This window comes from Rhinopithecus bieti, unplaced genomic scaffold (genome assembly GCF_001698545.2).
Source record: "Rhinopithecus bieti isolate Rb0 unplaced genomic scaffold, ASM169854v2 scaffold_23816, whole genome shotgun sequence".
Lineage (NCBI taxonomy): Eukaryota > Metazoa > Chordata > Mammalia > Primates > Cercopithecidae > Rhinopithecus > Rhinopithecus bieti.
This window is the reverse complement of record NW_016811019.1, coordinates 1,685,689-1,699,116: the sequence shown is the minus strand read 5'-3', so window position 1 is coordinate 1,699,116 and position 13,428 is coordinate 1,685,689. Positions and strand designations below refer to the sequence as shown.

At 39.6% G+C, this 13,428-nt stretch overlaps 1 protein-coding gene across 1 annotated transcript in view; it reads right to left on the bottom strand.

The window, feature by feature from the left end:
• Positions 1-13,428, bottom strand: part of NCOA1 (nuclear receptor coactivator 1) — a 282,149-nt gene that overhangs the window by 4,351 nt on the left and 264,370 nt on the right. Inside the window, 3 exon segments of the mRNA XM_017893326.1 lie at positions 2,348-2,437; positions 6,924-7,107; positions 12,873-13,044. Of these exon segments, the coding sequence (XP_017748815.1) occupies positions 2,348-2,437; positions 6,924-7,107; positions 12,873-13,044 (446 nt within the window).

Below are 13,428 nucleotides of genomic sequence, written 5' to 3'. Positions count from 1 at the left end.
GATCTCAGCTCACTGCAAGCTCCGCCTCCCGGGTTTACACCATTCTCCTGCCTCAGCCTCCGGAGTAGCTGGGACTACAGGCGCCCGCCACCTCGCCCGGCTAGTTTTTTGTATTTTTAGTAGAGACGGGGTTTCACCGTGTTAGCCAGGATGGTCTCGATCTCCTGACCTCGTGATCCGCCCATCTCGGCCTCCCAAAGTGCTGGGATTACAGGCTTGAACCACCGCGCCTGGCCGCTCCCAGATCTTAAAATGCCTTCTCTCTTCTCTTTTTCTTTTCTTTTTTTTTTTTTGAGTCGAAGTCTCCCTCTGTCACCCAGGCTGGAGTGCAGTGGTGTGATCTTGGCTCACTGTAACCTCTGCCTGCTGGGTTCAAGCGATTCTCCTGCCTCAACTTCCTGAATAGCTGGGACTGCAGGTGCCCAACACCAAGCCTGGCTAATTTTTGTGTTTTTAGACAGGGTTTCTCCATGTTGGCCAGGCTGGTCTCAAACTCCTGACCTCAAATGATTTGCCTGCCTCAGCCTTCCAAAGTGCTGGGATTACAGGTGTGAGCCACCGCACCCGGCCAAAATGCCTTCTCTTTACCTTGAGAGGACTCAGGTCCTATTTCCTAATGCTTAGACTGTGAACCCAGTCTTCTAATCTTTGTCCTTCTCAACTGGCCAATACATCTTCCTTCACCTTCTTCCCAAGATGAAGTCTACGCTAGGACTTCTATCAATGTTCCCTTTCAGGGATGACTCTTCTGTCCATAGGGTTGAATCCAAATCCCTTAGTTTAGCATTCAAGGCCTCTGGAAATTTGCCCCAAGCCACTTTACCAATTTTAATTCCTGTGAATAGCTATGATAAACCCTTTACCTTCAGTTGATTTGGTTTCCCAGGACTGTGCTAAGATATTACTATTTCCCTGTTTCTGTGGCCTCTACTTCCAGTTCCTTCTACTTCTCAATCTACCTCTGCACCAGTCTCCAACAAGTACCATACCCTTTTCCTTCTCTTTGCCTTGGTAACTGTCCTTCAAGGCTCAGTTCAGCTCTATCTCTTGCAAAAATGCTCTTCTGACCATCTCAGCAATTTCTCCTTTCTTTGAATGCTTATGCTTCATTACTTGTAACAAATTTAATAATTTGCCTTCTTTGATTAAGTGACAGTTTATGTGCCTATGTTGATGTGTTTTATCTTTCAGCAGTCCCTAACTGGTATGGCAAAACAGTGTGGACTCTGGTGGTAGAAAGACCTGGGTTTGAACCTCAGCTCTTCCTCTTTCTAGCACTGTGAATGGTACATGTAGTTAAACCTCTTCATGTTCAGTTTCTTCATCTGTGAAGAAAAGGAATACTACCTCGTTCATAGGGTTACAGTGAGGCTTAAATGAGATAATGCATACAGTGCATAGCACAGTGCCTGGCAAACCACAAGCATTTCACAAATGAAGTTTCCTTTCCTCACTTCTCCCCACAGTTCACCTAATGCTGATGGAACATATATTATGTGTTTTCCTATTGCCATCTGTGGCATAATCCCTGTGTTAAAAATGTTTATTAAGACACTAAAGTTCGGCCTGGTGTGGTGGATCACCTTAGGTCAGGAGTTCGAGACCAGCCTGGTCAAAATGGTGAAAACCCGTCTCTACTGAAAATACAAAAAATTAGCCGGGCATGGTGGCGGGTGCCTATAATCCCAGCTACTTGGGAGGCTGAGGCAGGAGAATCGATTGAACCCAGTGGGCGGAGGTTGCAGTGAGCCAACATCATGCTACTTCACTCCAGCCTGGGCAAAAGAGCAAAACTCCGTCTCAAAAAAAAAAAAAAAAAAGAGAGACTACAGTTCAACCAAAGTTACAAAAGTGAATTAAGCCCTTCCTCCAAAATTTCTAAATTAGGTTAATATAGGAAAGTGGCCACCCTTGCTGTTTATGCAGTTTTGAAACATAGTTCTTAGGAGGTGAAGTATACAGCAGGCACTCTGTTTTGTCTGAATTTACTGAGATCTTCTGAGGTACTCTGATTACAGATGAGTTTTTAGCACTGTGCTTATTTACAAAATAACAATTAGTGGCCATAATTTGTGATCACTTTATCCTAAGCACTGAGTTAAACCATCTGAACTGATCTCATTGAATCCTCTCAACAATCCTGTAAGCAGGTGTCATGTTAGTTCTGTGGTTACACAGCACCTCAGTAAAGCTCCATAACATGCCCGGGACGACACAGCTAAGAAGAGCAGAGCCAGGACTCACATCCAGGTCTGACTCCCAAGGTCAGGCTCTTAATGATGCTATACAATCCTCTGTGTATCTAGAGTACATTTGACAGCTCTGGGCTTAGAATTTCCTTACTGACCTGGGTTCCATCTGCTTCTGTTTTGAGAAGGTCAGTGGATGAAAGCTGGTTGCAGTAGAGGCCTGTGTGTCTCAGTGTGGGATCATTTATCTATTAAAGATAAATACAAGATCAAATTACAAGCTAGTTGTTTAAGCTGAAAACCAAATTCTTCAATGAAAAACAATCTCACTGACAGAAAAGTAATAGCAGCACAGCAAAAATGAAAAGCTTAGCAATTAACTGTGTTGTTACAAGTCAGGATAGTAGTTCCCCATGTCGGGGTGGAGGGTGTGTAAGGGACACAAGGAGAACCTCTGGAGTACTGATGACATTCTGTTTCTTGATCTGAGTGGTACTCAGGTGTGTTCACTTTGTGAAAATCCACTGAGTTGTACACTTTTCTCTATATTCTTATATATGATACTTTAATAAAAAGTTAATTCACACATATATATGTTAATTAGTGATAGACTCACACTTTGGTCAAGATTTAGTAACAGGGATCAGACTTATCCTCCTGCCTCAATCAGCTAAAAAAACAGACAAAATATGTGAAACAAAGGCACTTAAGACATTAGACAAAGGCAATGAAGGATCAGCAGTCCCTACTGTGGCAACTGCCCAGCCTATTGCCGGGAGCGTACTTCCGGCTGTACCATGGAGAAAGGGAACCCAGGCAGCGCCTGGCAGGCTCCCTGAGTTAAGGGGACGCAGCTAGAATCCTCGGAGCAGAATATCAGAGAGGGTTCTGGAATAGATCTGCAGTGGCTCTCAAGTCTGTAGCTCAGTACTAATCAGCTTATAGAGGCAGGGGAAAGAATCACCCGAATAGATGACACGGAACAATTCCCAAAGTCCCCACAGGGCTGGGAATAGGCCCTGATTTCACCCCCCAGAGTGTAAAACATGATAATTCATGTAGTATCATGTAGCATATTAGAATAGTTTTACCTTGGTGGTAAGGTTAAAATTAGTCCTAGAAAAAATACTGCTTTGGTCACAGTAAACAAAAAAGCAAGGATCAAACTTTCCAAGTAATCTAACCATTTCCTAGAACAAAGCTCAAGAGTATTTGTAGGAATATAAACAAGGTAAAATTCATGTCTGGCATCCAATAAAAAATTACCAGGCATGCAAAGAGGCAGAAAAATATGATGCATAATGAAAAGGAAAGTCAACTGAAATCAATTAAAAAATGATGCTGATAATAGAACTGATAGGTGAGAAATATCAGGACATTTATTGTAACAACCATATTCCATTTGTTTAAGAAACAAGAGGAAAGACTGTACAGATATGAAAAATATGTTGGAGATATGGAAGATATAAAAAGGATCCAAATATGACTGCTAAATATGAAAACTGCTGTGTCTGAGATGAAAAATACACTGGATAAACAGATTAGATATTGCAAAAGAAAAAATTAGTGGACCTGAAGCTACAGTAATATAAATGTTCTAAAATCAAAGAAAAAATAACTGAACCTCATCCCACTGCCCCAAAGCCCCCCAATCCTAGAGAATCAGTGAATGTGAGACAATTTCAAGTGTCCTATTATACACGCAATTGAAGTCTCTGAAGGAGAGGAGTGAGGATGGTGACAAAAATTATTTGAAGAAATAATGATCAATATTTTTCAAAATTTGGCTGGGTGTGGTGGCTCACGCCTATAATCCCAGCACTTTGGGAGGCTGAGGTGGGTGGATCATCTGGGGTCAGGGGTTTGAGACCAGTCTGGCCAACATGGCAAAGTCCCATCTCTACTAAAAATATAAAAATTAGCTGGGTGTGGTGGCGCACCCCTGTAGTCCCAGCTACTCAGAATGGTAAGGCAGGAGAACTGCTTGAACCCAGGAGGTGGAGGTTGTAGTGAGTGGAGACTGCGCCACTGCACTCCAACCTGGGCGATGGAGTGAGACTCTGTCTCAAAAAAAACACAAAAAAACCAAAAAATGACAAGAAAAATTTTTTTCCAAAATTTAATGAAAATTATATGTTCATGAATCAAGAGGCTCAATGAACCCCAAGAATAAGAAATATGAACAAAATACACCAAAGCATATCATAATCAAATTACTTTTCTCTCTCCCAGGGGGGGAGAGAAAAATCTTAAAATCAGCTAGAGAGGGAAAAACATCAATCATAAATGGAAGAACAAAGATAAAATGATAGCAGATTGTCTCCTCAGCAATACTGTAGTGGAGCAACATCTTTAAAATACTGAAAGCTGAAACTGCCAAGCTAGAGTTTAGGGGAAAGAACATTCAAAGATGAAGGTGAAAGACTTTTCAGACATAGAAAAGCTCATTAGCTCCAGGCCTGCACTATAAAAATGCTAAAGCAAGGCCAGGCGCGGTGGCTCACACCTGTAATCCTAGCACTTTGGGAGGCCGAGGCAGGCAGAACATGATGTCAGGAGATTGAGACCATCCTGGCTAACACAGTGAAACCCCATCTCTACTAAAAATACACACAAAAAAATTAGCCAGGCGTGGTGGTGGGCACCTGTAGTCCCAGTTACTTGGGAGACTGAGGCAGGAGAATCGGTTGAACCTGGGAGGTGGAGGTTGCACTGAGCTGAGATCACACCCCTGCACTCCAGCCTGGGCTAAAGAGCGAGACTCCATCTCAAAAAAAAAAAAAAAAAAGTTAAAGCAAGACTCACAGGCAGAAGGAAAATAATACCAAATGGAAATTCAGAACTACAAAAAGGAACGCAGAAAATTGAAAGTGGTGACTATGTGGGTAAATATAAAAAAAAAGGTTTTATTTAAATTTTCTTTAGTCAATTGTAGTTTATAATTAATTTATAAATTTATAAGTAGACTTTATAAATTTATAATTTATAATTGACTAAAGAAAAAATAATAAATTGCAGGGAATAGAACATATATAGATTTAATATGTATGATGACAGTAGCACAGGAGGGACAAAATAGAAATAAACTGTAATGAGGTGCTATACATTATATACCCCTCTATACATTATATTATACCTCTATATATACATAAATTACATCACCTCATGTATAGAGGTGTATATTATATCACTTGAAGACAAAAAGGGTAATCAGTATTTATATATTTTTATGATTTGCTATAAATGATGGCTGCATGGTAATAGCCTACTTACTATGGCGTACTATGTGGTTACCGACACGAATAACGAGAATAGCAACTATAGGGAGTTATTCCAATAATCTTAAATATTGTTTTGAATTTAGTCATTCTTGAATTTAGTCATTCTGTAAGAGGCTCCAGGATAAATTCCACACACTTAGATGGCATGCAACATATCCAAAAAGCTTACCACATTACTTCTCTAAATATAACATAAATATACCCTTAACATTAATTAGGCTTTCAACCCCTATCCTGTCTAGGTCATGCTGTGATAACCAATCTTGAATGTTTTTTTTCTATTCTGTTTAGGCAACTTTTTCATAATGGCTTTTTTGACCAGGCCTTTTTTCTTTTAAACTTTCAGTAGTCAACTGTGCATACACTCCTCATCTGACAGAAACACGTATGGCCCATCTCTTAACACACTTGTTTTGTCCTATGAAAATGATCCTTTGTTCATGCTGTGTCTTCTCCAAGTTGTACATATGCATGTCCCACAAGGCTATCTTTGTACACAGTAAGTACTGAATAAATGCTTACTGAATTAAAAAAGGTAGAAATGAAGAAAATGTGTTCAAAATATAAAGGAGTATTCCAAGACAATATATTACATGTACTGTTTTTTTGTTTTTTGTTTTTGTTTGAGACAGAGTCTTGCTCTGTTGCCCAGGCTGGAGTGCAGTGGCGCAATCTCAGCCCACTGCAATCTCTGCCTCCCGGCTTCAAGCAATTCTCATGCCTCAGCCTCCTGAGTAGCTGGGATTACAGGTGCATGCCACCATGCACAGCTAATTTTTGTATTTTTTTTTTTAGTAGAGATGGGGTTCACCATGTTGGCCAGGCTGGTCTCGAACTCCTGACCTTGTGATCCATCTGCGTTGGCCTCCCAAAGTGCTGGGATTATAGGCGTGAGCCACTACGTCCAGCCATGTACTGGTTAATAAATCTGAAAAACTAAAAATCTCATGAAACTAAAATCTTATTTATAAAGTCTGTCAAGGCCCAGGAGTAGTGGCTCACATCTGTAATCCCAGCACTTTGGGAGGTTGGGATAGGAGGATCACTTGAGCCCAGGAGTTCAAGACCAGCCTGGGCAACATAGTGAGACCTTGTTTCTGCAAATAGTAAAAAAGTTAATTGGGCAGGGTGGCATGTGCTTGCAGTCCCAGCTACTTAGGAGTCTGAGGTAGGAGGATTCCTTGAGTCTGGGCAGTCAAGACTGCAGTGAGCTGTAATTGAACCACTGTACTCCAGCTTGGGTGACAAAGTGAGACCTCATCTCAAAAAAAAAAAAAAGTCTGTCAAAAATTTTCATTGTATATCTTAAGAGCCAGTAATTATTAAAAGTTAGTGGGAAAGAATAAATAAAGAAGTGTGGCTGTTTCTGATGAGTAACTGTCAACATACCTGATTTTCCTCAGAATAATGAACTGTGATGTAGTGTGGCAAGTGTGCCAGCTGTGCCACTTACCTGCTCAGGGCACACAGTGTTCATTCCTGGCATCTGCAAAGAGCTCATCTGCATCTGGGCCATCATTGGGTTCATGTTCTGAACATTCGTATTTCCACCTGCCATGGAAACGGTGATGCTCATGTTGTTGTATACTCCTGGCTGTGCAGGTGTGGGCTGGTTCTGGACAGCTTGACTGAACACACTGTAAACTCAAAAACAATCCAGATTACATCCACTGATCATGAACAAGGGATAATGTGACTAGATCCTGTTTCCAAATAAAATACGTTACATCCTTAAATTGCAAGTATGACTGTATCTTCTTAAAATATATAAAAATTAATATAATTCAGATACATTCTGAAGTCTACAAAAGGGATTAAATAACTGAAAAGAACTCATTTTAAGTAACAATTATCTGGCACAATATTAGAGATGATAGGCTACAATCATGTAAATAATTAAGAAAGGAAGTTTTCCATGTAAGTAAATCTTCTAGGTAACTGACATTTACCTATCTAAACAAAGAATGTCCTATTTGAGCAAAGTGTGTGGCATATATATATATATGGATCTTCAACAAATGTTCACTGAATGAATTAACACAGGAATGAATGATTCAAAGACAGCATCCTTATATTGTATTTGCTTGTATAGCCTCTTAGACTTAGTACTTCAGGGGAATGATGGTATCTTGTTCCACTTATTTCTTGTGTCTATTAACATGTGACATATAGCAGGCACTCAGTAAATACCTGATGAATAAATGAAGTATGGCAGGGGTTATTATTTGGTGCTGTCAAATGGGTGCAGTTCAGATTGTTTCCTATTAATTGGTTTTATTGTATCTGTGCCAGTGAAATGGCATAAATTTTTTGAAGTGTAGCGCAGAGATCATCTACAAGAGAATACTCTGGGACTCATTGACAATCGAGACTCCCAGGTTTTACTCAAGCCCTGGTGAATCACATTTTCCAGGGGTGGGTATAGAAAGATCCATCTTTAACTACTCAGGCACACCAAAATTTGAGAGCCTTTATTCAATATCCTAGCTTGTTGTCACTTCTCAATGTTTTAGCCTGTGGTCACTTTCAATATGCTACAAATTAAGAGGAAATCAGATGTATATAACCAAATGTTTTTAGGTGGCAAATTCAATCCTTTTAAAGACTTCCAAGGTCTTACCAGGCCTGAATATAGCTTCATGTCTTTTCTAGGAAACAAAATACATAAGCACTTATGTTTTTCAGAGAGCCTGTTTTATTGACTTCTTCACGGCCAAGTTCTGGGCTGTTGTTATGCCAAAGATCTCAACTGTAAAATCAGTCTCTATTAGGAGGTAGAATAGTAAGCAATAAACTCCACGTAAATTCAACTTGACACTTTGTATTTGAACCCTGAAAATTTTCAGTGATACAGATATACAAATCTAAAGGATAATGATATTAATTCTGTCTTTCCTAAGTTCTATAAACACCAAAATTTTATGATTATATATTAATTGTTAACAATAAACTGCTGGTAAAATTCCACCTATTTTAATGTTAACTCTATAGAATTTGATTTTAAAAATAATTTTCCCCATCAATAGTTTATCTATTCCTTGCCAGCTCTTAGTGTTAAGAAGGATATACTGACATTTACAGTTTCTAGTAGACTAAGATAATCATACTGCATTGACAGGCCAAGAAACAGCCTATTTATCATGTCTGAAGAAAAGTACAGAATTTTCCTCCATGTAATTATAAAACACAGATGCCCACAGAAAATTATATGCCTAGGAAATAGTCAATAATACACCTGTGGATCATTAATGTCTGCATAGTGTGTATGCTTGTGGGGCAGTGTTCCTACAACTAAAGGTGAGAAAAAAGCCTATTAATCTATGTCTATTGCCTTTTGTTTTCAGAGACGGAGTTTTACTCTTGTTGCCCAGGCTGGAGTGCAATGGTGCAATCTTAGCTCACTGTAACCTCCGCCTCCCGGGTTCAAGTGATTCTCCTGCCTCAGCCTCCTGAGTAGCTAGGATTACAGGCATGCACCACCACACCCAGCTAATTTTTTTTTTTTTTTTTTTTTTAGTAGAGGTGGGTTTTGCCATGTTGGTCAGGCTGGTCTCAAACTCCTGACCTCAGGTGATCCACCTGCCTCGGCCTCCCAAAGTGCTGGGATTACAGGCATCAGCCACTGCACCCAGCCTCTATGCCTATTTTCTAATGAGAACATTTCTGCCTAAGACAGTACTCATTTGTCAACTGATACATAAGTCACCACTGTGGAGGAGCAAGGCTATGTAAGTTAATGCATGTGGAAGCTTCAAGGACTGCAATGATGTCATACTTACGGAAAAAAATTTAGGGCTTAATATCCTTTCAAATTAATATTTGGGACTGTATATTAGTTTAAGTTCTTTCAAATTGCTCCTGCCAATAGTTCCATTTTGGCATCTTCCTTTAAGGGAAGAAGACCAAGCTCTTCTGCAGCTGCAACCACTGTCCCAGGTCCTAGAAAGACATCTGGGTTCACTGGCACCTAAAGTCCAACACTCACAGGCCCTCTTCCTCACTCTGCTTTCCTGCCTGCTTTGTAGCAGCTATCACAGTTTTCTTAGGGTAGCACTAGGTATTTGGTAGTCACTAAATGATGGGAAAAAGAGAAGGATGAATACTCTGACCCAGAGTGGGTTCCACAGATATTACATGTATTAACAAGCAGGAGAGTCCCTGGTCTAATAAGTCTGAGAAACAAAAGGTTAAACAACAGGACTTCTTATCCTTTAAAATGCTAATAAGCAATGGGATTCTCCCATCAACCAGCCTTACACAGAAGCACTACCCAGTTTCAGGACACACAGGTTTGTTTAACCATTTCTTTCTCTTGCCACCAGAGAGATAATGAAAAAGAATTACATTACACTACCTCTGAACTCTATTACATCATTCTACTTAATGGTTCTCTGACTGTTTCATGTTTTAATTCTCTCTGACCTGCCCCCTCACCAACTAGATTCTTCGTTATTTGGCAGCAGGGGTTTTCAGTGTTCCTCATGGTATCTTGTGCTGTGTGACAGAGATAGTGAGTGGTCATCGTCTCCAGGTGATATACGCTAATACACAATGCTTATGTTGACTAATAAACTTCTGCACATGAACCAAATTAACAAGTGTGAGTGTTTCAAGAGTTGATGGTAACTGTTTTCTTTCCCAAACGATCTGGAAAGTCAAAGTTTGCAAAAACTACTAAAATATAACAAAAACCTACATCCATATTTGAATCTGAATCCAAGACATTGACTTAGGGAGTATTTGCACTCATTTGTTCAACAGATGTAGATGAAGGGCCTCCTGTCCCAGAGGATGGAGACACAGAAGTAATACAAAATAAAGTTCTTGCTCTTATGATGCTCATATTCTTGATGGAGAAGAAAAATCACAAATAAATAGACTATCGCACAATATGTCAAGTGTTAATCACTATGAAAAAAAAAAAAAGAATGGAAAGGAGGAGCCAGGGGTAGAAAATGCTATTATTTCATAAGTGATGGCCAGGGAAGTGTAATAAGGTGACATTTAACGTCTGTTTCTAATAAAGTGACATTTAAGGAAAGACTTGAAGTGTGAGAGACAAACCATGTGGCCACTGAGGGAAGAACATTCCAGCAGAGAGATTAAAAAATGCAAACATCCTGAGTTTGCAGTGTACTTAGCACATCTGAGGAGCAGAAGGATAAAAGGAAGCCAGTGTGGCAGAGTGAGCGGTGAGAATAACAGATGGGATCAGAGAGGTATCCAGGAACAAGACGATGTGGGGTTTTACGGGCCCTATTCTGTATTTTGAGTAAGATGGGGTGCTACTGGATGAGTTGTGTGTAAAGGACTGACATACTCTGCCTCACGTTTTAAAAGCATGGCTCTGGCTACCATGTGGAGATTAAATGATGGTACAACAAGGGTGGAAGCAGGAGAGGAAGCTACTGGAACGGCCCAGGGAAAAGATGACTGTGGCTTGCACTAAGGTGCACAAGTGGAATTGGTAAGAAAAGAGAGGTGTTAAGAAGCTGACATGATTTGCTGATGTGTTGGATGTGGGATGTGAGAAAGAGAAAGACTTCTCTTCTGGACAAGTGGCACATGGAGTTGTCATTTACTGAAATGGCAAAAAGTAACCCAGAGGAGCAGGTCTGGTGAAAATATCACTTTAGTTTTCATCATGTTAAGTTTGAGATGCCTATTAGATTTGTAAGTGGAGATAATGGTTGGGCAGCTGGACATACAGTATGGTGTTCAGGAAAGCCATCTGCACTGAAGGTTTAAATTTGGGAGTCAAATATAGAAATAGGCATTGACAATAGTAAGATGGGTGATGTAACCAAAGGAGGGAGTGGGTATGGGGAAGAGGTCCTAGAATCAACTCTGGGGCCCTCAAATGGAGGTCATGGAGATGAGAAAGATCCTCAAGGAGACTAAGTGATAGGAGGAGAGTCATTTTTCTCGAGAGAGTTGTTCTAGAAACCAAATGAAGAGCTTCAAGAAAGAATAATGCTCAAATATGTCAAATACTACTGATGAGCATTGCTTTTGGCATTGAAGAGGACATTTAACTATCTTGACAAGGACACTTTTTTGTGGAATGATAGGAATGAAAGCCTGATTAGTTCAACAAGGAGTAGGAGTAGGGGAAGTGGATAGAGTATAATCTTTTAAGGAATTTAACTGTAAAGGGGAGCAGAGAAATAGGTTATTGAGACATGTCAGTATGACTGTTTTGTTTTCCCCAAGCCATATTTCGATGCTTAGGTGGAGGTGCAAAGCAAAAGTTTAGTTGGATTTCATTAGGGAGAATTTTGCCAGGCATAAGTGCAACAGAGGGAGAGCTGGGCAAGGGAGTCAGAGTGCCTGTAAGGTAGTGATTATAATGATGGGCCACAAAATCCAGAGTGAGTTTAGGAAGTTGGGATTGGAATACATTAGGAGACTAAATTCCTCTTACATTACAGATACGGTTCCATTTCTACCTAATTTATACATGGTCTTCATTGAGACTTACACAATTCTCTAACATGAAGATTTTCTCTCACCTTTCAATGAACTTTAGAAGAATATAGTCTCGTGTTTTCAACTTTAACTGCCTTACTTATTATGTTGTCAGATCAGACAGCTTCCCTGTCATTAGAGCTAAGACACAACCAAATTAAAATTCTTATAAAACTCAAAGTGATGTGTGAAAAGTTCAGCAGCCAGGATTTGGAAAAAAAACAGACTTTAGTGAGATAATTCTAAGCAAGATGGGTAAGTCAAGGTCACTAAAAATCTAGAGCTTCAAAAAGGGGTAAGCCTTAAAAACTTTTGTTATTGTTATAAAGTCTTTAAATACACTGGGAAAAGTGAAACTTGTGTGCCCACTACTCAGCTCTACTGAATGCTGACATTTGCCATTCTTGGTTTTAGATTTATAAGATTTTAAAGTTTTCTTATAAAGAAAAGCTTTTTAAAAAGTACCCATTTCTACGTCTGTCCAGGGAAGCTGTTACTGCTGTGAGCTCATCATATTCTGCACGTGTGCTCAGGTTAGGATGGAAAGGCTGGGGACACTAGATCTCTTTTCTGTACTGTTGGCACACAAATTTGCCTTAGAAGTTACTTGATACTTCTAAGATTTAAAAATCATTTTTCTTTGCTGATAATATAAAATTTAGTTCTTTCCATTATGCAAATGGAAGTAGCCAATAATCTTCTACTTAGCCTGTGAAAACAATCAGCCCATGAAAATATGGCTGTTCTTATGTGCTGCTTTCTGTCTCCACATATAAACGGGGAAATGTCATAAATGTAACCATATGTGGCCTTTTGTGTCCAGCCTTCTTTCACTTTGCATAATGTTCCTGAGGTTCAATCACTGTAGCATTTATCAGTATCAGGGATTTATCACAGTATCAAGGATGCTCATATATAAAAACTGCCCCCTTACTTGTTTCCTATTGCTCCTTGCTGCCAGGCCTTCATGTCTGGTGACTGATACCCGGAGGCAGGCGGAGTTTGCTGGAGCAGAGAGCTCTGAGGAGGAGGGATTGGCATCGGCACCATGGAGCTCCCAGGGCTTAGAGATGGAGCAAAGTTGGCCTCACCTTGGGGAACCATTCCTGTAAATTGACACAAATTAATTTATGTTGATATACTATAAATTTATTAACCCCATAAATGAAAAAACCCGAAAGGATCTGTCACAATATATTTACAAATAACTTTCTTATTTGCCTTGTTTTGTGTCAGGCAACATATTTACAAATATCGTATTCAACAGAGCATGGAAAAAATTTAGTATCTTAAACTAGGGCAAGAAATCTCAGCATAAACCAATAGATAAATAAATGTAAGTCTGGAATAATGCTTTCCATTCACTAAGATGTTGATTTGTGCAGCAGGATTGTATATGATCTGTTTCTGTTCTGTTTGCTTATATGAATTTTAAGTGTAAAATATGTATGAACATACATGATGAATTACTTGTGTAGTAAATTAAACTT